Source organism: Mus musculus, chromosome 13 (genome assembly GCF_000001635.26).
Source record: "Mus musculus strain C57BL/6J chromosome 13, GRCm38.p6 C57BL/6J".
NCBI lineage: Eukaryota > Metazoa > Chordata > Mammalia > Rodentia > Muridae > Mus > Mus musculus.
The window spans coordinates 19,039,947-19,065,331 of record NC_000079.6 but is presented as its reverse complement, the minus strand read 5'-3'; the positions used below and the strand labels follow the sequence as shown (position 1 = coordinate 19,065,331).

At 39.7% G+C, this 25,385-nt stretch overlaps 1 protein-coding gene across 3 annotated transcripts in view; it reads right to left on the bottom strand.

The window, feature by feature from the left end:
• Positions 1-25,385, bottom strand: part of Amph (amphiphysin) — a 205,891-nt gene that overhangs the window by 88,701 nt on the left and 91,805 nt on the right. For all 3 annotated transcript variants that reach the window (XM_011244304.3, NM_001289546.1, NM_175007.2), the window contains exon 2: positions 19,299-19,379. In XM_011244304.3, the coding sequence (XP_011242606.1) occupies positions 19,299-19,379 (81 nt within the window). The remainder of the gene's footprint in view (positions 1-19,298; positions 19,380-25,385) is intronic.

Sequence of the window (25,385 nt, the reverse complement as noted above, 5' to 3'; positions counted from 1 at the left end):
CTCGGGAGACGGCCTCAGCCTCAGGAGCAGCGGTCACCATCTTGGTTCCAGGACTCCCTGGAATTTAGGATTTTAGTCTGCACAGGTGAGAGTCTGCACCACAGAAGCTGACAGCTTCTGGGAACTGCCAAAGCAACACAGCTTCTGAGAGAGGCCCTGTTTTGGGCCTTCTTCTTCGACCAGGAGGAGGTCCAAAAACAAGATATCCGCGCACCTTCCCTGTAAGAGAGCTTGCCAGCAGAGAGAGCTCTGAGCACTGAAACTCAGAGGAGAGAATCTGTCTCCCAGGTCTGCTGAGAGACGGTAACAGAATCACCAGAAGAACAATCTCTAAACAGAGTCAACTATAACTACTAACTCCAGAGATTACCAGATGGCGAAAGGTAAACGTAGGAATCCTACTAACAGGAACCAAGACCACTCACCATCATCAGAACCCAGCACTCCCACTTCGCCCAGTCCAGGGCACCCCAACACACCCGAAAACCTAGACCTAGATTTAAAAGCATATCTCATGATGATGGTAGAGGACATCAAGAAGGACTTTAATAAATCACTTAAAGAAATACAGGAGAACACTGCTAAAGAGTTACAAGTCCTTAAAGAAAAACAGGAAAACACAATCAAACAGGTAGAAGTCCTTACAGAAAAAGAGGAAAAAACATACAAACAGGTGATGGAAATGAACAAAACCATACTAGACCTAAAAAGGGAAGTAGAAACAATAAAGAAAACTCAAAGTGAGGCAACACTGGAGATAGAAACCCTAGGAAAGAAATCTGGAACCATAGATTTGAGCATCAGCAACAGAATACAAGAGATGGAAGAGAGAATCTCAGGTGCAGAAGATTCCATAGAGAACATCGGCACAACAATCAAAGAAAAAGGAAAATGCAAAAAGATCCTAACTCAAAATATCCATGAAATCCGGGACACAATGAGAAGACCAAACCTACGGATAATAGGAGTGGATGAGAATGAAGATTTTCAACTCAAAGGACCAGCAAACATCTTCAACAAAATTATTGAAGAAAACTTCCCAAATATAAAGAAAGAGATACCTATGAACATACAAGAAGCCTACAGAACTCCAAATAGACTGGACCAGAAAAGAAATTCCTCCCGACACATAATAATCAGAACAACAAATGCACTAAATAAAGAAAGAATACTAAAAGCGGTAAGGGAAAAAGGTCAAGTAACATACAAAGGCAAGCCTATCAGAATTACACCAGATTTTTCACCAGAGACTATGAAAGCCGGAAGAGCCTGGACAGATGTTATACAGACACTAAGAGAACACAAATGCCAGCCCAGGCTACTATACCCAGCCAAACTCTCAATTACCATAGATGGAGAAACCAAAGTATTCCATGACAAAACCAAATTCACACATTATCTCTCCACGAATCCAGCCCTTCAAAGGTTAATAACAGAAAAAAACCAATACAAGAACGGGAACAATGCCCTAGAAAAAACAAGAAGGTAATCCCTCAACAAACCTAAAAGAAGACAGCCACAAGAACAGAATGCCAACTTTAACAACAAAAATAACAGAAAGCAACAATTACTTTTCCTTAATATCTCTTAACATCAATGGTCTCAACTCCCCAATAAAAAGACATAGACTAACAAACTGGCTACACAAACAAGACCCAACATTTTGCTGTTTACAGGAGACACATCTCAGAGAAAAAGATAGACACTACCTCAGAATAAAAGGCTGGAAAACAATTTTCCAAGCAAATGGTATGAAGAAACAAGCTGGAGTAGCCATCCTAATATCTGATAAGATTGACTTCCAACCCAAAGTCATCAAAAAAGACAAGGAGGGGCACTTTGTTCTCATCAAAGGTAAAATCCTCCAAGAGGAACTCTCAATTCTGAATATCTATGCGCCAAATACAAGGGCAGCCACATTCATTAAAGAAACTTTAGTAAAGCTCAAAGCACACATTGCACCTCACACAATAATAGTGGGAGACTTCAACACACCACTTTCACCAATGGACAGATCATGGAAACAGAAACTAAACAGGGACACACTGAAACTAACAGAAGTGATGAAACAAATGGATCTGACAGATATCTACAGAACATTTTATCCTAAAACAAAAGGATATACCTTCTTCTCAGCACCTCATGGTACCTTCTCCAAAATTGACCACATAATAGGTCACAAAACAGGCCTCAACAGATTCAAAAATATTGAAATTGTCCCATGTATCCTATCAGATCACCATGCACTAAGGCTGATCTTCAATAACAAAAAAAATAACAGAAAGCCAACACTCACGTGGAAACTGAACAACACTCTTCTCAATGATACCTTGGTCAAGGAAGGAATAAAGAAAGAAATTAAAGACTTTTTAGAGTTTAATGAAAATGAAGCCACAACGTACCCAAACCTTTGGGACACAATGAAAGCATTTCTAAGAGGGAAACTCATAGCTCTGAGTGCCTCCATGAAGAAACGGGAGAGAGCACATACTAGCAGCTTGACAACACATCTAAAAGCTCTAGAAAAAAAGGAAGCAAATTCACCCAAGAGGAGTAGACGGCAGGAAATAATCAAACTCAGGGGTGAAATCAACCAAGTGGAAACAAGAAGAACTATTCAAAGAATTAACCAAACGAGGAGTTGGTTCTTTGAGAAAATCAACAAGATAGATAAACCCTTAGCTAGACTCACTAGAGGGCACAGAGACAAAATCCTAATTAACAAAATCAGAACTGAAAAGGGAGACATAACAACAGATCCTGAAGAAATCCAAAACACCATCAGATCCTTCTACAAAAGGCTATACTCAACAAAACTGGAAAACCTGGACGAAATGGACAAATTTCTGGACAGATACCAGGTACCAAAGTTGAATCAGGATCAAGTTGACCTTCTAAACAGTCCCATATCCCCTAAAGAAATAGAAGCAGTTATAAATAGTCTCCCAGCCAAAAAAAGCCCAGGACCAGATGGGTTTAGTGCAGAGTTCTATCAGACCTTCAAAGATCTAATTCCAGTTCTGCACAAACTTTTTCACAAGATAGAAGTAGAAAGTACTCTACCCAACTCATTTTATGAAGCCACTATTACTCTGATACCTAAACCACAGAAAGATCCAACAAAGATAGAGAACTTCAGACCAATTTCTCTTATGAATATCGATGCAAAAATCCTCAATAAAATTCTCGCTAACCGAATCCAAGAACACATTAAAGCAATCATCCATCCTGACCAAGTAGGTTTTATTCCAGGAATGCAGGGATGGTTTAATATACGAAAATCCATCAATGTAATCCACTATATAAACAAACTCAAAGACAAAAACCACATGATCATCTCATTGGATGCAGAAAAAGCATTTGACAAGATCCAACACCCATTCATGATAAAAATTCTGGAAAGATCAGGAATTCAAGGCCCATACCTAAACATGATAAAAGCAATCTACAGCAAACCAGTAGCCAACATCAAAGTAAATGGAGAGAAGCTGGAAGCAATCAGGGACTAGACAAGGCTGGCACTTTCTCCCTACCTTTTCAACATAGTACTTGAAGTATTAGCCAGAGCAATTCGACAACAAAAGGAGATCAAGGGGATACAAATTGGAAAGGAGGAAGTCAAAATATCACTTTTTGCAGATGATATGATAGTATATATAAGTGACCCTAAAAATTCCACCAGAGAACTCCTAAACCTGATAAACAGCTTCGGTGAAGTAGCTGGATATAAAATTAACTCAAACAAGTCAATGGCCTTTCTCTACACAAAGAATAAACAGGCTGAGAAAGAAATTAGGGAAACAACACCCTTCTCAATAGTCACAAATAATATAAAATATCTCGGCGTGACTCTAACTAAGGAAGTGAAAGATCTGTATGATAAAAACTTCAAGTCTCTGAAGAAAGAAATTAAAGAAGATCTCAGAAGATGGAAAGATCTTCCATGCTCATGGATTGGCAGGATCAATATTGTAAAAATGGCTATCTTGCCAAAAGCAATGTACAGATTCAATGCAATCCCCATCAAAATTCCAACTCAATTCTTCAACGAATTAGAAGGAGCAATTTGCAAATTCATCTGGAATAACAAAAAACCTAGGATAGCAAAAACTCTTCTCAAGGATAAAAGAACCTCTGGTGGAATCACCATGCCTGACCTAAAGCTTTACTACAGAGCAATTGTGGTAAAAACTGCATGGTACTGGTATAGAGACAGACAAGTAGACCAATGGAATAGAATTGAAGACCCAGAAATGAACCCACACACCTATGGTCACTTGATCTTCGACAAGGGAGCTAAAACCATCCAGTGGAAGAAAGAAGGCATTTTCAACAAATGGTGCTGGCACAACTGGTTGTTATCATGTAGAAGAATGCGAATCGATCCATACTTATCTCCTTGTACTAAGGTCAAATCTAAATGGATCAAAGAACTTCACATAAAACCAGAGACACTGAAACTTATAGAGGAGAAAGTGGGGAAAAGCCTTGAAGATATGGGCACAGGGGAAAAATTCCTGAACAGAACAGCAATGGCTTGTGCTGTAAGATCGAGAATTGACAAATGGGACCTAATGAAACTCCAAAGTTTCTGCAAGGCAAAAGACACCGTCAATAAGACAAAAAGACCACCAACAGATTGGGAAAGGATCTTTACCTATCCTAAATCAGATAGGGGACTAATATCCAACATATATAAAGAACTCAAGAAGGTGGACTTCAGAAAATCAAACAACCCCATTAAAAAATGGGGCTCAGAACTGAACAAAGAATTCTCACCTGAGGAATACCGAATGGCAGAGAAGCACCTGAAAAAATGTTCAACATCCTTAATCATCAGGGAAATGCAAATCAAAACAACCCTGAGATTCCACCTCACACCAGTCAGAATGTCTAAGATCAAAAATTCAGGTGACAGCAGATGCTGGCGAGGATGTGGAGAAAGAGGAACACTCCTCCATTGTTGGTGGGATTGCAGGCTTGTACAACCACTCTGGAAATCAGTCTGGCGGTTCCTCAGAAAAGTGGACATAGTACTACCGGAGGATCCAGCAATACCTCTCCTGGGCATATATCCAGAAGATGCCCCAACTGGTAAGAAGGACACATGCTCCACTATGTTCATAGCAGCCTTATTTATAATAGCCAGAAGCTGGAAAGAACCCAGATGCCCCTCAACAGAGGAATGGATACAGAAAATGTGGTACATCTACACAATGGAGTACTACTCAGCTATTAAAAAGAATGAATTTATGAAATTCCTAGCCAAATGGATGGACCTGGAGGGCATCATCCTGAGTGAGGTAACACATTCACAAAGGAACTCACACAATATGTACTCACTGATAAGTGGATATTAGCCCAAAACCTAGGACACCCAAGATATAAGATACAATTTCCTAAACACATGAAACTCAAGAAGAATGAAGACTGAAGTGTGGACACTATGCCCCTCCTTAGAAGTGGGAACAAAACACCCTTGGAAGGAGTTACAGTGACAAAGTTTGGAGCTGAGATGAAAGGATGGACCATGTAGAGACTGCCTTATCCAGGGATCCACCCCATAATCAGCATCCAAACGCTGACACCATTGCATACACTAGCAAGATTTTATCGAAAGGACCCAGATGTAGCTGTCTCTTGTGAGACTATGCCGGGGCCTAGCAAACACAGAAGTGGATGCCCACAGTCAGCTAATGGATGGATCACAGGGCTCCCAATGGAGGAGCTAGAGAAAGTACCCAAGGAGCTAAAGGGATCTGCAACCCTATAGGTGGATCAACATTATGAACTAACCAGTACCCCGGAGCTCTTGACTCTAGCTGCATATGTATCAAAAGATGGCCTAGTCGGCCATCACTGGAAAGAGAGGCCCATTGGACACACAAACTTTATATGCCCCAGAACAGGGGAACGCCAGGGCCAAAAAGGGGGAGTGGGCGGGTAGGGGAGTGGGGGTGGGTGGGTATGGGGGACTTTTGGTATAGCATTGGAAATGTAAATGAGCTAAATACCTAATAAAAAATGGAAAGAAAAAAAATACCAAAAAAAAAAAAAATAGAAAAATCAGACTATGATTCCATCATAGAATGACTCTTTAGATACATTTCAAATATATGACTCAACAGAAAGGCCGGAGGAGAATGCAGGAATCAGCATTTAAAGGACCCCAGCTGATGATTGTTGGACACTTCTTCAATTCTTCACTGTGTCTATCATTGTATGGTAACTTGGTATGTTGGCTGCATCTAGTCAACAGCCCTAGACTCAAACACGTGCTTGGCTCCAGGTTTCAGACAATTGCCATAGGAGATTCCTGGTAATATATCTCTCATTTAGAATGCTACTCTAATGGCAAGAACTAGAATGGGATTATAGGGTGACTTATAAAAGACACCATCCAAATAAAACAACCAAATGGCTATAATATGAAATAAATGACAGCTTCTTTTCTTTGTGTAGATTTACAAGCATCTCAGATGGTCATTCCCTGGGTAACCATGAGAAAGATACCTATTCTCTACATACCCTTCCAGCATGAAAGAGTTAGGATGGGAGTCATTTAGAGAGAAGTTTCTCAAATAGGTAATGAACTTTTCTCATAGAAAGAAGAGAAGATCTATGTAATAAGTCTTTTATTAGATACCGAAGAAGGAGAATAATCCACAACCATTGTCATGCTTGTTATAGGTAGGTCAAAGATAAAGAGAAGTCACAGAATAGAGAATAACATGAAGAGTGTCTTCCAGAAACCATCTCTTCAACCGGGAACAGGCACCACAGGAAACAATAGCAGCAATGCTAGAAATGTCTTTAGTCCCACTGACAGAAATTTTAGTTCATTATAAAGCTTCTGATTTATGTAATTGAGGGGATGGAGGTAGTCTGTTGCTAATAAGGTAGACGCATATGAGTAGGGAGATCAGAGATATTCAGGTTATCTAAAAAATATGGCCAGTTTCTTTTGTCATCTGGCACCATGTACAGCAACTGTAGAATGGATATGAAGTAGGCCAACCATCCATATCCACATGTATCCACTCTCAGTTACCTCTTGTAAGGAACCAGAGTAATTGACAACTTGGATGATTTATAATTTTAAAAACTTTAAATCAATTTTATGTAAAGAAAGCACACACACACACAAGCATACATGTACATGTAAATACACAGACACACATTAGGTTACAAAACAAACTGTTGTGGCAAACCTAGAGAACTCATGTCCCCCCTGCCTTTCCAGGCCCTTTTCAACACGTCTTTTTTCATCTCCTTCAGATCATGCTGGTCCTACCAACTCTTTCTGGTAAGGCCATCCACCCCTGAAGAGAAAATCTTTGATCAGAACTTAGCGAGCAACTTTCTTTGCTGTGACTATTACATAATAAATACATCACAAATAAACACCATCACAGCAAGTTACAGTGAGTTTCATGACACTTGATATATTATTTGTCCTTTTCAGCAAGATGTCTTCTTATATTCTCACTCATCTTGGAGAGTCCAATTGGGAACAGTGTCACAAGAAGGCACAGAAGTAATTTATCTTTCTAAGAATATTACTCCTACACTAAACTGAAGAAATAATGATAGAAAAATGTATCATGATGATAGAAATAAGTAACACTGTCTAAAGAATCTATTTTTCTGGGTTTTAAAATTTTAAGTATGTAAAAAGAAAGGTTTATATATATATGCAATGAAATGCGATCATATCTACCTGGCATGTATTTCCTCTTTCTAAGTTGCCCCAAGACCTCCCTCAGAACTTCCTATCTTCTTTTTCATTTAATTTTTTGATAATCAACTAAGTTTTTAAAAAATGCTGCCAATATGTTCACGTGGCATTGGTATATGTTGAGAGAGACTACCACACATGGTGCAGGAAACCTACCAGTTGTCACATAAAAAAGAAAGAAAGAACAAAAGAAAGAAAGAGAGAGAGAGAGAGGGAGGGAGGGAGGGAGGGAGGGAGGGAGGGAGGGAGGGAGGGAGGGAGGGAGGGAAGAAAAAACGAACAAAAAAACCTCAACAACAACAAAGTAGGATTTTCAATTGCCCAGCCAATTAACAACTACCATTAGCTTCTCTGTAAGGAGTGGGGCTAGAGAACACTTTCTTCCACCTATGTCAGAATTTGTGCTGGCTTTATCATGTGCAGGCTACCACTGCTTGTGTGAACTCATGGATGCAACAGCCATGCCATGGCCCAAAAACATCTCACAGCACACACACACACACACACACACACACACACACCCCATCTAGGGGGAGGAGCTGATACTAAAATCTGGTTCCCTAATTGGATCTTGATTGTGTCAATAAAGAAGGCAGAAGCCAATTGCTGAGTGAAAGGAAAAAGGTGGGACTTCTGGGTCCTGAGAGGAAGAGAAGGGACACAGCAAAGGAGGTATCTTGGACAGGCTTTGGAATGAGAATGATACACAGTCATGTAACGCCTTGGGGCAACTGAAGCCTGCAGCCTCCATGGGCAGAGGCTGAGGGGAGGATATTGATGGGAGCTAGCTGATAGCTGATGAGATTAAACCAGGAGATTCAGTGCCTAGAAATTATTCCATCTGGATAGTTTTAAAATAAAACTGTCTAGTGTTTTCCATCCACAGAACAAAGATGGGCAGAGAAAGAGCACACCTGGGACAGTGGCTGGTGGTTTGGCAAACCTAGCCGAGAGGGGTCGGTAGAGTGCGGTCAGTAGCTCCTGGATGTCCTGGGTTGGAGGATGGTTGCAATCAAGTTGGAGCAAGGGGAACCAGAAAAGTTCAGCATGAAGGCAGAGGCACAGGGTAAAGAGGTGGTGTGTTTATAAAATTACACACAACACCCCATCCTCTAGCCCTTACTTACCTTCCATCTCCTCTTTCCCATGGTCCCTGAGTGGTGGTGTTGAGGGTGATTATAATAGAGGTAGCTGACTTAGAGATGAAAATTCAGTCTCTTATTCTCATCATTTGGAAAAGTTATGTATCTCTGCATTGACTACTGCTTACCCAATGATTTTTTTTAAATGTTAGAAAGTAAAGAACAAAACTAGAACTCATTAACAAGAGAAAAAAATGTGACATAGAGAAAATAGCTTAATTAAATATATAACTGAGATATAAGGCTCTTTGAAGAGGGAATACAGTGTGTGCCAGCAGATCTTTTTGGGATCCATAGTTGTAAGGTAACTTTGGATCCCATGTGTCCACTTGGATCCCAAACCATGTAAACATTCTCCTACGGGTATTTTGATGACAAAACTTAGAATGAAGGAAGAAAACAGTGACAGCAAAGAGAGGAACTGAGTGATAATGTGCAAAACAAGAAACACAGGCTCCAAGGAGGTGAATCAAAACTGGGATGCACTTGTTAAGTACTTGGAATGTGATGGCAGCAACAGAGAGTTTCTTTAAGTGACTGAGGCTCAAAATCTTTTTTTAGAAGTATGACAGTCTAACAGACATTAATACACAGAAAAATAGCTGTCATGCAAAAAGTGAAAAAGTAATATATTAGTGACGTGAACAGAGCAACACACTCTGAAAAGTCTGGGGAACATCAGGTCAATGGCAGTTTAGGAACAGACTTTTTAAAATGTGGGACTTCCATGTGAACGTGGAGGACCGGAGGAGAGTAGGAAGTCACAAGGAGTCAGGTGCACTGGACATTGTAGAAAGAACTTGGAGAGAAGTGGTCCAGTCCCCAAGGGACCCTCCAGACACACTGACCACAACCCTGCTCACTGCTCCAGAGTCCTTTTCTCATTTGATTATAGCAGAGTGTCTGGAGTCAAATGTCTCCCTATCATGATCCCTAAAGAGAAAAGGCATTTGTTTGGCTGCTGAGTTCTGTCAAATACTAGAAGGGTAACTGTGATTTAATTTCTGGGTTTGGCCAAAGAAAGTTTTACTGTTCTGAATGTAAAAGGAAACCCAAACTAATTCCAATGACAAGTAATTCGTGTCCAACAGAGCAGGAGTCCAAATGAAGTCAAGATCAAACAAGTAAGATTTGTTCCAAGTCACATAGACTCACATTTAGGAGGAGGTCAAGGGACCAACATAAGAAGAGAGATTAAAATATATGCAGATAGTGACATATATTTTTAAACACAGAGAAATTTCTGGTAAAGAGGATTCTAGAAAAGTGCAAAGTAAATAGAACACATTCCTCTACCTGTGTTTCTTTACTAGCCTTCCTTAGATGAAAAGCCATCACCCCTATGGTTTCTTATTGTTTCCCCAAACCACTGAGTGCTTGTTCTATGTGGGAGATGTCCTTTGGCCACAACTTTCTGAAGAAACTTTTCTTATGAATTCTTTGTTGCAATGTCACCAGAAGTCAGTAGTACTGTTTGAAACCCTGATCAGCCTTCCCTATTGCATATGGGCACAGAGATAACCTGGATCCAGTATAAACCTGGGAGTTGCTGGAGGTTGTCAACCAACAGGGTCAAACCAGAACATCAGACATTTTATTTCATCCTTGTGGCATTCTGCTAAGTAAACATCACAGATTTGGTAGCAAGCTGTTTCACATCTGTTGACAGCTGTGATTTGACAGAGCCCCACTATGCAATATTTGCATAACTTAGATATTTTATTTTCTACATCCCATGGCTGTAAGCAAATTATTTCTTTTTCTCAACATGACCTGGACTGATGCTTACTGCAATGACGTACTCCAAGCAGAGAACAGAGCAAAGCATGTTCTATAAATAACAAACCTGTAATTTGTACAAGAGCTCGACTTGCTTGAGTGAGCCCTTGTCCCAGCACTTGGGTTGCTACTCTGATTTCTCTTACTGATCATGATGGAACAGAGTAATTACAATCAACTCCAGCATGTAGAATTTGCTGCTTCAATTCTCTGAGGAATTTACTTTTAAAAAATGGGTGTGACTGGTTATAAATTAGCTTTCTGGGATCTTTAGGGGTCACTGCATTGTAGACATAATAGACATCTCAAGCAGGAATCTCAATCCAAAAAACCAAGAACAATATTTCACCGTGCAAGGCACAGTCCTCAACCTGTGGGTTTTGTCCACTTCAGCAAACATTTATCTCCAAAAAGATTTCATTATGAACATTGTGTGAATTGAGAATGTATTGATATGTAAATCTGACTGATTAATTATAACTTTGTAGAGTTTTGTTTCTACTGGGCTGTTGGGTGTTTGTGGCGATTGACCTCAGGGTGGGTGGTTGTTGCGTGGGGCTGGCATGGCAATGACCCACCAAGAGAACTTAGCATTATCTGGTACAGACATTTTGGGAGTCCCGAACCAAGAGAGACCACTGAGTTGAGAACACCCCACTGAAGCAATGTGGCCCTCCAGGCACAGCATAGCACGGGAACTTGCCATTCTTTTTTAATATTTCCCACAACAATTCATAACAGCAACAAAATTACAGTTATGAAGTAGCAACAAAAATAATGGTATGGGTGGGGATCACTGCAACATAAAGAGCTGTGTTAAAGGGTCATAGCATCAGGAAGGCTGAGAAACGCTGTTGAGGATGAATACAAACCCTGCATTTTAACTAATTCATCTAACTTTCAAAGTTCAAATGCCCACTACCTCAGTCACAGTGGTTAATATTTAAAGGGCATGTCGCCAAAGTCCTGATGTTCACTTCATAGTATACCACAAGTGTGTAAAGAAGTGACTAACAGCTTTCATGCTCAACTATTACCACATTAACTAATAACTTTTTAAGACAATAATAATAATTTCAATTCAGTATAACTGTGTATATAATAAAACTTTTACATTCAATATAATGTAGTCATAGGTAAACTTTGTACCACAGGCAGTTTTTATAATCTTCATTATAAAACTGAAGTAGTTAATAGTCAATGACCAAGATATTTCCCTGTTGTAAAGCCAGCATTAGCAGGAGTGAAGAGAACTAAGATGGGATCAGAGACCCTAAAGTAAACAGTAGAGGGAGTTAATGAAGACACTGTCCCAGACAAGGGGAACTGTCAGCTGGTGAGCTGAGTAGCTACAGGTTTGTGGCCAGCAGCCCTTGGGGGTAGAAAGAAAAAGAAGGGATGATGTGTGAGCATCCCACAAAACCTAGGCAGGAGGTACTACTATACACTAGTGTCAGAAAAACTGTTACCGAAATAAGGCTGTACAAAGAAGTATTTACAGAGAGATTACTAGGTAACAACTCGCAAAGGAGGTACTGTAGCATTTCCTTCTGTTTTCTACAAGAGTTTGTAAAATTGATGTTAATTCTCCCCTATCTTGACTCTTCAGCAGAACAACATGGGGTTACATGCTTCTTTCTCAAACATTAAATCACAAATTCACTTTCTCTAATGTTTACATTTGTGTTGCCAATCCTGTGTTAGTAGTTTGTGGCTGAGAGGAAATTGGCCCACTGTGGTTGGTAAATGTGTAAATACAGAGTTGATTGCAGTATTCTCTTACTGTATAATAACTGGCTACAAGGTCTAAACTGAGAATCTTTCATGTCTCAGACTGGTGATTTGTGTCTTCTTGTTGTTACTCTTGCTGAGAGATTTATCAATTCTATTGATCCGTTTTTCTAAGACCCAGCGTTTTGTTTCGTGTACCATCCCACTGCTTTCTGGCGCTCAGGATTATTGATTTCTCTTCTTAACCTTTTTATGTTCTTAGTCTTCCCTGCTTCAGGTTTATTTGGCACTTCTAGTTTCTTGAGGTAAGAACTAGATTACCAATTTGTGAGCACATCTTGGTTCTGGTGTATCTTGGTTCTGGTGTATGCATTCAGTCTTGTAAGTTTCCCTTCCAGCAAGGCTCCAACTGCTTGCAGAGAAATGTTTCCTACCATCTTTAAGGTTTAATAATGCATCTCACTCCCCAAACATATACTCTTCATTTTACTCCAGTAGCCTAAATCTAGAGTGCTAGTGCTAACTAAAATTTCCCTTTCTAAGCCATGGGACCTAGAAAACCTCTTATTAAATTAATTGTCACTAAAATGCAAGCACTTGTGCATCTGTACTTTAGCAAGTTGGCATGACAACCGTGTCCTTGTGTGGCTCTATCTCTGAACTTGGCAGCATGTGCATTGTAGACAAGTCCTTTCCACTGTGTGATTCTGGGAAGATAACACAAAGCATGACCAACAAACCCTTTCCATATGCCAAGATGCTAAAAGTAGCCACTGCCCATAATGTTAGAAGGTTAAAGGACTAACCAGAGAAGACAGCAGAAAACTCTGCATGAGTAATGCATCAGTTGTGTCAATGTACAGACTCTCCGTGTACTGTCCCTGGATGAGTACCACTGATGTTACTTAGGGGCATGTCAGAAATGCAGACTCTTAAGGTTGTCCTCTAGGATTTAGCCCAGGGATCTATCCTGCATTAAGCCCTTCTGGGTGATTCTGAAGAAGCTAAATTGTGACTCACATGGCTGTAGTAAGCAGACAACTCAACAAATGAGGTTCTTAGTTCCAATCCAGAAGGTCTCACGACCTGAAAGCAGGATTTTTGTCTGACTGAGAGACTGACTAGGCTGAGATTTAGAACCAGATCTTTATGCAGAGCAGACCTGATGGACTCACATTTACTCCAGGGAGTGGCTAGCTCAGAAAGAAAAGGTCATCTTTCAGATTTAAGAAAAGGTGATTGTACCAGTATATTCACAGTATGGATAGTTTTGTTGGGATAATGTTCCAAAGGTATGTGCTAAGCCTAGCTCCTCAGCCAATCTGCCATCCTTTCAGAACAGAAGTGCACCTTACTATAATAAAACAGTAAGGTTCAATTCATATGTCAGTGCATAGGCTAACATACTTTTTATTCATGTGCCTTTCAAAATGTATGTCCTAAGTTTTTCTTTAGAATCACTGATATACACCCTCCAAGGTCTTTGACTATGTTGTCACGTGTCTTCATTGATACACATAATAAACATCAGCTTCATCTCAGAACTCCTCTCGGAATACATTCAAGTATTAGCAAGCATTCGTTCAACTTCAGAGCAAGACTTCAAGTCCCTTAGAGAAAAGTGGCATAGCAGGATCTGTGGCCCAGGAAAGCTAGGAGCTGCCAGGGGACCCTCGCTCTGCAACCTCCGAAGAAAAGAATGTAAGGGCCCAGGATTTCTCTTCTTCCTGGTGCCCACAGGTTGAGTATCTCTAATCAGAACACCTAAAGCCTGAAAGGCTCTGAAACAGAAACTCTTTTAAAGTTTTGAGTTCAGAAGCAATTAAGATTTTGGATTTTCAAATAAATGATGTTTGACAAGTAAAATCTATACAAATATTCCTCAAATTAAAAAAGTCTTGGGAATCTGAAACACATCTGGTCCTAAGAATTTCACTAAAATTGGCACCCTGAAGTGTGCTGAGAAGGAAGCGGGAAGAACCCCTGCCATGGCCCTTGGCAGAGGAGATGGCTACACATGAATCACAGATCTCTCTTCCGGTGTGTGAATCACTCTTGTCGGATCTGGCCTGGATGAAAGTGCTCACATCATTTAACACCCAGATGTGATCTGATAGTTGCAGCTCTGGATCCAGCCAACCCATCGGCCCTTTCATTATAGCTGGCCAACGTGCCGAACGAAGGTGAGCTTCTTGGCAGGACGGCTGAGTTTGCTAGGCAGGAAAGGGAAAGGCCAAGCGTCCGCCATCCGGAAGCTTTTTCCACTTATTAAGGGATCTGTCAGCAGAAAGCCAGGTGAACTGAAAATAATTGGTGCCCATACCAATCAATTCTACTACTTCTTAGAAGCTCTAATAAAAGAGAAAAATCAGAAAAGGGCAAGAGGGACATCTGGGGAGTAAGGATTAACATCACATTTTGTTGCTTCCTGCTGGATTAGCTCTCATCATGGAAAATTCTGAATTCTTCATAGGAGACATCACTGCTCCTATTTGCTGTTCTATCCTCATTTCTTCTTCATCCTAGTTAATCAGCTTGGAATCTGGGTCACAAAAACTACAGTTGGAAATCCAACAGACTAATAGGGCCATGCAAACAAATCCTTCATATGCAATCTGTTTCACACAAACCATCTCTGAAGAAAAGAGACAAGATTTTTTTTAAAGTGTGGGGTTGGAATAAATTAAATCTAAACTCCAAACCAGAGTTCAAGGACAGACCTCACGCTACATTTATTCCAATATAGACTAGTAAGGAAATCACAAGCAAGGATGCCTATTTTAGAAAAGTAGAATTTTAAAACAACTAAACTTTGGAGTCTCATATGACTATAGTAAAAAAATTTCAATTCATAGTATACTGTCAAATCACTTAATTGGGGATTGAAAAACATATTTGTTGGGAAAACATGAGCTCTAAGTTGTCTAGGCTAAATAATACCTTTGGGATTCTGTTTCAAGCAATGAGACACCATGATACAACATTAATAATACTAGACTTTATAGAGGTGATCATTGCCTTGGTAGGTCATTCTTACTAAGTTGGTATTTGCACATAAACATCACACCTTTTCCAGCATATGCATATAAATTAATTGTATCTATTTTAATTGCATTATATTTAATGGTTAAATATAATCTAACTGAGTGAATTGGTCACTTAGTTAGTTAGATTATATTTAATCATTGTGACCAAATACTTGAGAGGAAAAATTTTTATGTAAAGATTTATTTAGGCTCTCTGTTTCAAAGGTTTCAGTTCATGGCTGGCTGACTTAGCATTTCTAGGCTGTAATGAGCCCGAATACCAGAGTAGAAGCAGTTGGAGAAACAAGATTTCTAATCTCCTGGAGATCAGGAGACACAGAAGAATGCCTGCACACTAGATAAAAGCTTCCACCTCCCTTCATTCCTTCTAGGGCTTCTATCAATTTTCTGTTTTCCCTCACATCCATGATGTTTCCTTCCTTCTTACTCTCTTAGGAAATAGCTCCCCAACAGAGATTTGCCCTACTAATCTAAGTGCTTACCAATGCAATGAAGCTAACAGTTAAGATTAACCATTGCAATGACCAACACATTTTAAAGGTAAAAGAGAACTTGTTCTCTGTAAAGCAAAAATTTTTCAGACCCCAAATTTAGATCTCAGTGTCAAATATGTTTTCCATGAAAAATTAATGAATCCCCCTCTTTACCACCCTCACATCCCCCTTTCCTTCTCTCTCTGCCTTTAATACAGAGAGAACAATGCATACTCTGTCTACACTCTGTGATAGAGGTTGCAAAGAACTCTTTCTGATTCCAATAGGTAACACTAAGAAAATGTGCCATAAATTTATTATATTTTGATGTCAACATATTTTCAAAATGAAGCCAGTAGGATTCTCAAAGACTCTTTGAGAAACTCCATGTCACTGTCCAATCTACATGCTTCATCGTTATAAAGTATCGTTACATTTTCACATTTTCCCAACTTTTTGAGTAAGCCAATGTATAGGCCTTCTAGGATGATTATCATACAGTAGCCCATAACATTTGACAGGTGTACACAGTAATAAGAACAGGGGTGGACCAGCAAGGTCTGAAGCCACCACAGATCTTTCTCCAAGAGGCACAGACTATTTGCCTGATGTAAATGTAAATAATACAGCAAACTATGTGTTTCTACTGTACTTAGACAAGAAAAACAATTCTAAGCTGGGTCAGTTGAAAAAAAAGTCCATAACGAGGTCAATTTTAATGATAGTTGAAAACCACAGAGTGCCACCTAGACATGAAAGCAATACAAAGCAGGACTCTTTCCCAGCTAGGCTTCTGGGCAACTTAAAAAGGCCAGGAAAGTATAAACAGAAAATCCAATGGCAAAAGGCTAATTGGCTCCACAGGGATTCCCAAGGCAAGATTGAGTTTTGAAGAGTAGATCAAAAGTCCTCAAGAAAGGAAGGCTCTAGGGTTGAGTCACTTCTTCAATCTAAATCCACCATCTGAAAGCAGACATTGATGATCGTCTAGAAAAATGATTGACAAGTTTTCTTGTGGAGTGCCATCCGGGTTCAGGAGATGAGGGAGACCAGTACAAAGGAAAACACATGTTGACACATAAAACTTGCTGTCCTGGGAGACACTCAGCATAATTTACTCAGTGGGTCCATATCTAGCATATGTGTTAGAGTCTCTTGTCCATTTTATTATTCCAAGTTCGCTGCAATAGTCAGTAATTTGAAGGTATCTTCTGCTACTGCTCCCTTGTTCTCTACGATGACTAATCTTAGTTGTCATCTTGACTGCCACCAATGGAAACACAAGCTACTGGGCATACCTGTGAAATGTTTTCTTCATCAAATTATTTGAAGCAGGAAGACTCACCCTATATCCGGGCAACACCTTCTGTTCGCCACCCAGATCAAAGGACATGGAAGAAGGAAGCTTTGTTTTCTGCCTGCTTGTCTCACTCACTGTCTCTAGGTTGTGACAATTCCCATAAAAACTTAACACCATTAGGTTTCAAGGAATAGTTCAGGCCTACAGTGCCAGATTGGGCCTGAGAAACAAGCAGTCTATAAGACTGTACAATTGCTAGATACTCAGCAAGTGTACAGTCAGGCACTATTAGATTATCCAGTTCCTGTGAGCCCATTTGAAACATCTCAGGTTTTCTTTGTCCTCATCCTTTAGCGAGCCCTGACTGACTCATTCTCTAATTCCTACCCCTTCTTACTTTTTAAATAGAAGATTCCCATCGTTTATTGCAAGTCCTATATATACATGCTAATCTTTAGTTTTAGAATATAATTGGCAACATTCAGGAATATATTTTAATGAAGACTAGTCTATATGGCTCTATACCTTCTGAGTATTAAGGGAAAACAATAGAAGCCTGGTGCAACAAGGACTAAGGAACCTCTAAGACAGAGGGCAAAGTTGACCAAATAACCACAATGACCTTTTATTGTTGATTGTCATTCCCTGGGTCAAGATTGCCTTGAACACAGATAGCACCAACAGCAGTGCTCATCTTAGCATCGGTCCCATGTGCAAGCCCATTTTTCAGAGTCTGCTGTCCTCATTTTCTTCCTGCTTCCCTTCTACTATGAGAGTGATATTTGAGTCACATTTCAAATATCTAAGCCTTATTAATTAGAACCAGCCATTGAAAAAAGTACTTTATTTATTCATGTGTCTGTTAAACAAGTGTCCACAAAAGGAATGAATATCCCTTCTCAACCTTACTTTTTCCTATCATCTCCTATGAGGAGGAGTCTTGGTGCACATCATTTCTCTAATTATACACTCTTGTGAAATTCCAGTAGCACAGATATGTCATGTATTTGCGAATGTAATGCATTTTTATTTGTGCTTTAGGCATCAAAAATTTAGTTCTTTTTTTACCCACTGGGAATAGGTTTTAACATCTTGAAAAGATGCAATCTCTATGAATAGTGCACAATCTTTTCTTTATGTGCGTGGAAAGGGTTATGTACACAAGTGGCCAGGTGTTGTTTACATGGAGGCAAGGAGACATTATCCTCAGAAATTCCACACAAGACCTCTGAGACATATGTCTCTTTGTCCTGGGGTTTACCAGTTAGGTTGGTCTGGGTAGACAAAAAAAAAAAAAAACAAAAACAAAAACAAAAAAACAGGATTCTCATAATTCTGTCTCCCTATCCCCGGAGTACCCGTGTGCACTATCATGTACTGAATTTTGATATGTGTGATAAGGATCAGGTTCACGTTCATTTGCTTCTGAGGTTAGCACTGGTTGATTCGTCTCCCCAACCAAAGTGTCCATGGTCTTGAAGCCCGTATTAACGGAGATCATTTGATAGACATGCTTAAAGCCGCTCTAGGATTCTGTAGGACATGGAGTTCCAAGACCTTTCCTTCAGCTTAGTCATTAGCATTCCAAAGTTTCGGGGTAGCAGTGCGTAATAGCCTGAAACTATGCTCCAAACTCACTGTCTGCAACCCCTACCTGTCTTGTCTTCTGCAGAATATAGAAATATCTTCACACTGTGTTAGTCTAGACCCAAGACACAGGATCCCCGACTAGCATAAAGACTTGAGATTTATTTTAGTTCTTGGGTACATCTGGTAATGAAAGACTTACTTGCAGAGATCTGAGGCAGCTCAGAGCCAGAAAAAAAGAGTCATCAAGAGTCAGAAAGCATGTATCTCTCTGGTTTATATCCCTCTTCTAAAGCAGCCCAAGTGGCTTTTTATAATCCTAACTACTTCTGAAAGGCCTTGCCTATAAATACTCTCGTAGTAGATTAAATAGGGACCTCCTTAAGAGTACACAGTGGGAATTAACTTCCAACACATGAGCTTTGGGAATCATCCAAAACACACCATATATGAAAACATAAATCACTCTTCCTACTGAAGAAACTTAAGAACTGGACTCACCTCCTGCCGTTTGAAGTTCTGGACATATTCTTCAAACTGTTCATCTTTTGTCTCGTCAGCCTTCCCCAGCTTCTGGAGGACCTAGTTTGTGAATGAAACAAAATGCGCTGATTTAACAGTGATTATGGGGCAGGACCAATACCTGTTCAGTGAAGACTATTGTCTTTCACCAAGGGTTCTGAGCAGAATCCACCCTCAGGACTGCTACCTTTCCTATTGTGGGAGTGTGCTTGGTGGCTTTGAAGCTAAATAGACTTAAATTTTAGTCACAGATCCATCCCCTTCAGGCTGTGTGATTTTGAGCAAGGATCATGCAGCCTTCTACTTGTTTGCTTATATATACATTCCTTTAGGAAGCTGTGCACAACTTTAAGACTTTAAGCTAAGCTCTACCTGTCATTTTGTCCCGAGAAGCTACCAAAATGCATGATGCATAATGAGTAACCAGATATGTGTGATTCAGTGAAGCAAGGCTTTATGACTAAAGTATGAATTCTAAGGATGACATTCAATTCTCCTGAACATGTCTTGATACTCTCTCCAATTCAATAAGCATCCAAGTGGCCATGGGTATAAACTATTGTACAAGCCCATGATAAACATTGGCTACCCAGAAATATAAAACAAATACATCAGGAGGGAGTTTTTATCCTAAAAACATCTGACAGTCTAGTAGAATTCATAAGGCAGATCTACAAAAACAAATTGGAGACTGTATTATATGCAATGCAAGGATGTTATAGAGCGTTGTAACAATATCCTGCAGAGTTCAAGGCTTCAGAGAATATTCTGTAGAGGTGGTTTTCATCTGCTGTTAGTGACTCCAATGGACAGAAATGTAGTAGAGTTTTTTACAGGCCTTGAAGGAGTCTAAGCAAATTCACAAGAAGAAATACCATGTCTGGAGCACAGTACAAGATGCCAAAGGAAGCATTTTGAGAAGACAAATAAGAAGCCATCTGAAGATAAAGCAGACAGAGCTGAGTGCTCCAGTAGAGTTTGGTAGTTGATGTTGAAGTGTCCTAATATCTCATTTTTTAAACTCTGACTTGCTCTAGGACATGGAAACTCTATAAACATTGCCTTCTAGAAATTTGCCTTATGACATCCTGTGGCATCATAAAATGCCATTTAACAAAAAAGAACTCTACTACAGAGATCCACATTCATCAAGACACACAGAGTTAACGCCTGTGGGGGGCTCAGCTCCAGTTCAGAGTCTTAACTACTACTTGTGTTATTATTATTGTCTCAGAGCTAGAGAAGCCACAGAGGCCGCAAACTTGAATAAGCAAGGAAGCCTCCGCCTCTGTCTTCCCCTGTGTTTTCTTTCCAAACCTCACAATTTGAAGGACGAGATTCTTGGCATTTACTGGTGCTTTATTCATTTTTGTCTTTTCATTAAAAAATGGTTTAAAGAGAATTCTACCCAATTACCTTTGACTACTCAAACATCCACACATATACAGACACACATACAGACACACAAAATCTAACGATGATGAGGGAAAGCAGCAGGCATGGACCACACAGCATTCCCTTAGCTCTCAAAGTCCACACACCTAAGTCCCCTTCAGATACTCTGTATCATAGGTCTGGCTAAGACTCCTTTAACACCTCATCTACTGACAACATGCAGGCAAGGGGTGCTACCTGTCTCTTCTGAACAATAGGAGGTGCCACATTCTCAACTCTACAACCTTCTAGAAAAGTGAATAAGAACTTCTGTCCTGAGCATAAGAAAAGAATACTACAAATATATTGCATACCCACTGTGAGCCTGAAATCACAGACAGCAATTATCTTTACTCTTGTCCTCATGACAGTCTTGTGTAGCACCTATTTTAACCATGCGACACCTGAAGGATTGGAATCACATTGCTGTGTAAGTGACCTCTTGGAAACTTCTAGAAAAATCAGCTTTCTGCAGTCCAGCTTCTTTGTCACAATCAGTGTGGGCTTTTTCGTCTCAGAAGAAGCAGGTAAGACCCACACATCAAATCTAATATTCTTATTTTCATGGGCAAATTTTATTAAGGCCACTGGATTTTAAGAAATGTGTCTTATGGGATGCATGACTGTAATAGTGGGAAGATTGTGCATGGATTCCTGCTTAAAGCTCTCACTGAAATTTCATTCCTTGGATGATATGACATACGTGAGATAAGGCCAGAGAGCAACCATGAAATAGTTCCCACATGTAAAAAGAGTTCCCAACCTGACAGTGTCATTGAGAATAACAGAATGGGTAGAACTCGGAGTTGTATTGGTCTTGCAGTGCTGGCTGCCTTTGCCTTTGTCTCCACAGAGGGGAGCTAGGAAAGGAGGAGGGGCGAGAAAGCTAATCTTTCCAGGAAAAATTTTCACTCCATTGGCCACATTGAAACTTGGTGTGTTCTCTTTCAATTGACCTTAAAACAGCAAAGCTCATCCCTGAGCTAAAGATGGATAAACTGAAACTTCACAAAAAATAGATGTCTGTGCAAAATCACTTCATTTGTAAGTAACAGAACCTATTCACTATGGTGTCGTTCCCACAAAGGTAGTGCCATCCCCGGGCTTTGACGTTGTAGATTGGAGACTTAGAATAACAATCCTGAAATATCAAGGAAAAACTTGGCTAGGCTTCAGATATAATAGGCTCCCAAGAGGGGTCTCCATAGCAGGTGTTGAATTCTTTGTCTTTCTTTCAAGGTCTCTCAATAGAGCTCCACTCTGTATTCCTAATTCATCGTGAACCAAATCTGAGACTTTTGTGATGGATGGCAAAGTTGCAATGACCTCTGACACTATTGATAGAAGAAATATCTGATATACAGGCTGTCACATTGTAATGCCTCAGCAATCCTGACATATCACAACATAGGGACCCACTCTACATGTTACCTTAGAACAGTTATTAAAGGTTTTCAATTTGTGTATGAACAGAAACACACGTGCCATCAATATTTTTTCTTTTTATTAAAAAATAGATTTTTCTCTTATAATATATCCTGATTATAGTTTCTCCTCTTTCTGTCTCTCGCAGTTCCTCCCCTCTTTACCTTCCATCAAGATATTCCCTTTTTCTGTCTCTCATTAGAAAGCAAACAGGTTTCTAAGAAATAGCAATAAAACAAAATAAAATAATAAAATAAAGAGCTGTCACATCAGACTAGGACTATACAGAAGAAAAGGCACAAGAAATGAATATAAATGCAGAAACTCACTTATTTGCAAACTCAGGAATCTCATAAAAATATAAAACTGGAAATCCTAATATATGCACAAATTGCATAGATATTTTAATACATATTAAAAATTAAAAATTAAAAATTTGACCCTGACACAACACTGTGAGATAGTAACCTCTAAAGATGCCATTAAGTTCATTTTCTGTTGCCTATCTACCCTAAAAAATACTCTTTGCCCCCAATAAGACTCCCTTGGAGAAAACTAAATTTTCATTGGCAGGTAATTATCAATTGAAGATAGATAGCTTCAGGGTTAGGGATGGGGACATGAGCCACCTATAATTTAAGATCTACCTGGATTTTTGTATCTCCAGTGTTTCTTTAGTGAGCAACACTTCATCCCTGCCTTGATATTTTATGACATCTTCAACCTACAAAATTTTCTCTCCTATCATACAATCACGATGCTTCCTAAATCCTCCATGTATCTTTCCCAGTTCAAGTGGAATTGTCACTATTAACTTCTTCCAGTTTACTATAGTAACAAAAGTACACGTATGGGCTTCTAGTTATTTCTGTCATACCTCCTCATTTGATTATGCTTTACTGTGTTTCAAGTTAATTCCTTTAATTCTCATGATAACCTTATGGCATATACTACCATCTCTGTAGTGAGGAGAACAGAACAGTGAGAAGGCACAAAGGTTGTGGGAGGAGATTCTTATTTAAAGGAGAATTCTGGTCCTATCCACGCCCTTGCTCTGAAAGCACCTGTCAATTGGATTTCTCATTCATGTTGCATCTGTCTTATCTTTCAAAGATCAGGTCTTCTTAATGGCCCATATTCTCGATAACCTTGTCAATTCCTGCATGTCACTAAATCAATCAAGAAAAATACAGGGATTAATAAACAATTTTCATTATAGTTCAAGTTACAGCTTAGATCTATTTCTATCATGGTTGGGTCTTGTCAATTACACATAATTGGAAGGAGAGAATGTTAACTGAAAGAAAAATGTGTCCAAAAGATTGGCCTACAGCAAGTCTGTTAGGAATTTTCTTAATTAGTAATTTGCATGGGAGGGCCCAGCTCACTGTGGATAATACTATCCTTTGGCTGTCTGTCCTAGGTTATATAAGAACATTTGGGTTTAGCAGTTTAATTTCATCCATATTGATACTTTCCGATTTGAAAACAAAGGCATTTTCATCAGTAACCCTTGTTCTTGTTTTTCAAATGACAAATCATAGATTAAAAGTCCAACATGTACTTTCAGTGAAATTCTTCATTCCTCCCCAGGACTGCATTGCTACTCCCAGGCTCACTGAGCCTGTTCCAATTCTAAAATAAATCAAATTAAAAGTCAAATGGAGAGGCAAAGCAAGAACATGAGGAGTCAGAGTGTTTTGTGGTAAGCCCCTGCTGTTTCCTCTCCAGCAGGGATCTCATGAGACTGAGTTGCAAGCACTGTCCCAGTGGCGTGGTACTTATATTCTTTCCTAGGGAAATTACTCCTGCATAAAGTGGCCAGGCACATTATCTAAGGATTTAGAATTGTGGTTTCCACACTTTCTCCATAGTGTAAAAGCAAAATTCTAATCAAGTTTATGTTCCCGAAGTGGAAGGCAAATTCACTACTGACTGCAGCTGTGGTTGGGGAATAACAGTTCTGTTTAATATTTTAAATTAGAAATGGAGCAGTAAGTTGGCAGCTTTAAAAAAAAAAAAACTTGACATTTGAAGTCAGAGGGAAAAAAAATGCAATCTTCCTTTTACCATGGAAATGGCTTCTGTTAATTAAAGGAAAAGATCAAAGCAGGGTCCAGCATTGCTGATGGCTGAGCCCCAGCAGCAACACCTGTCTTGTGATTCAGAAGTGGAGAAGTTGATAAGGGCAAAGGATGCAGATGGCAAAGAGCTTCCGAAGGAAGGCTATGTGGGGATGCCAAGGGCAGGTGCTAGTGCCTAGCTTGATACTGAGACCAGAGTTATGTATTCTTAAAAGAACTTGGAAGGACTGACCCCTGGACACTTTAGAGGGATGTATATATGGTGAATGAAGGTGACAACAAGCCAACCTTCATGACCTGTTGACCCATGCTTCCATTTTTCCAGACTCTGCATGTCAATGGGAGAACTATAAAGTTAAATTATTTTTCACTGTGTAATGAGGCACCTTCTTATCACACTTTCTACCTTCACCAAAATAAAAAGGATGTAGTATTATATAAACATTATCTACTGGTGAGATGGCTAAGGTTAATGACTGGGATTTATATGTAGCCAGAGTAAGCACCAGGCAATGTAGCTTTTTCATGATGGCTTTCTAATCAGGTATCAAGTTCATAATTTTACACTTTTCTATCCAGAATCCTTTAAAGTTGAGAACACATAGTCCCCTGACACTGCAGAGGAAAGGAAAACACCTTAGTAGAAAATGATAACTTGCTATTGGTCTTGAAAAGATGACTGGATTGTGAGATTATCCTCTCCTGTGTCTGTTACTTTTCTGTTTCTGAAATAAAGCACTGTGGCCAAAACAGCCTAGAAGGAAGAGTTTGTTTCGGCTTACAGTTCCAGAGAGGTAGAGTCCATTGTGGTAGATAGGCATGGCAACAGTGGCCAGAGCAGGAAGCTGAGAGGTCACACCCTCAGCCACAGACTTGAAGCACAGAAAACAAACTAGAAGTGGAATAAGGGTCTATTCTCTGAACACAACCCAAGTATTCTGAGGCCTGAGTCCATGGGGTGGGGAGGAGATTTCTCATTCACACCAACACACCCTGGGCTGATTCTTTGCTCAGAACTACTTCTTTAAATAAACTTGAAACTTCCAACTATCAATACTAGGGTACAATATACACCAGTCTATAGTGAAAGTTTGTTCATTACCTTCTGAGGCTGAGAGATACA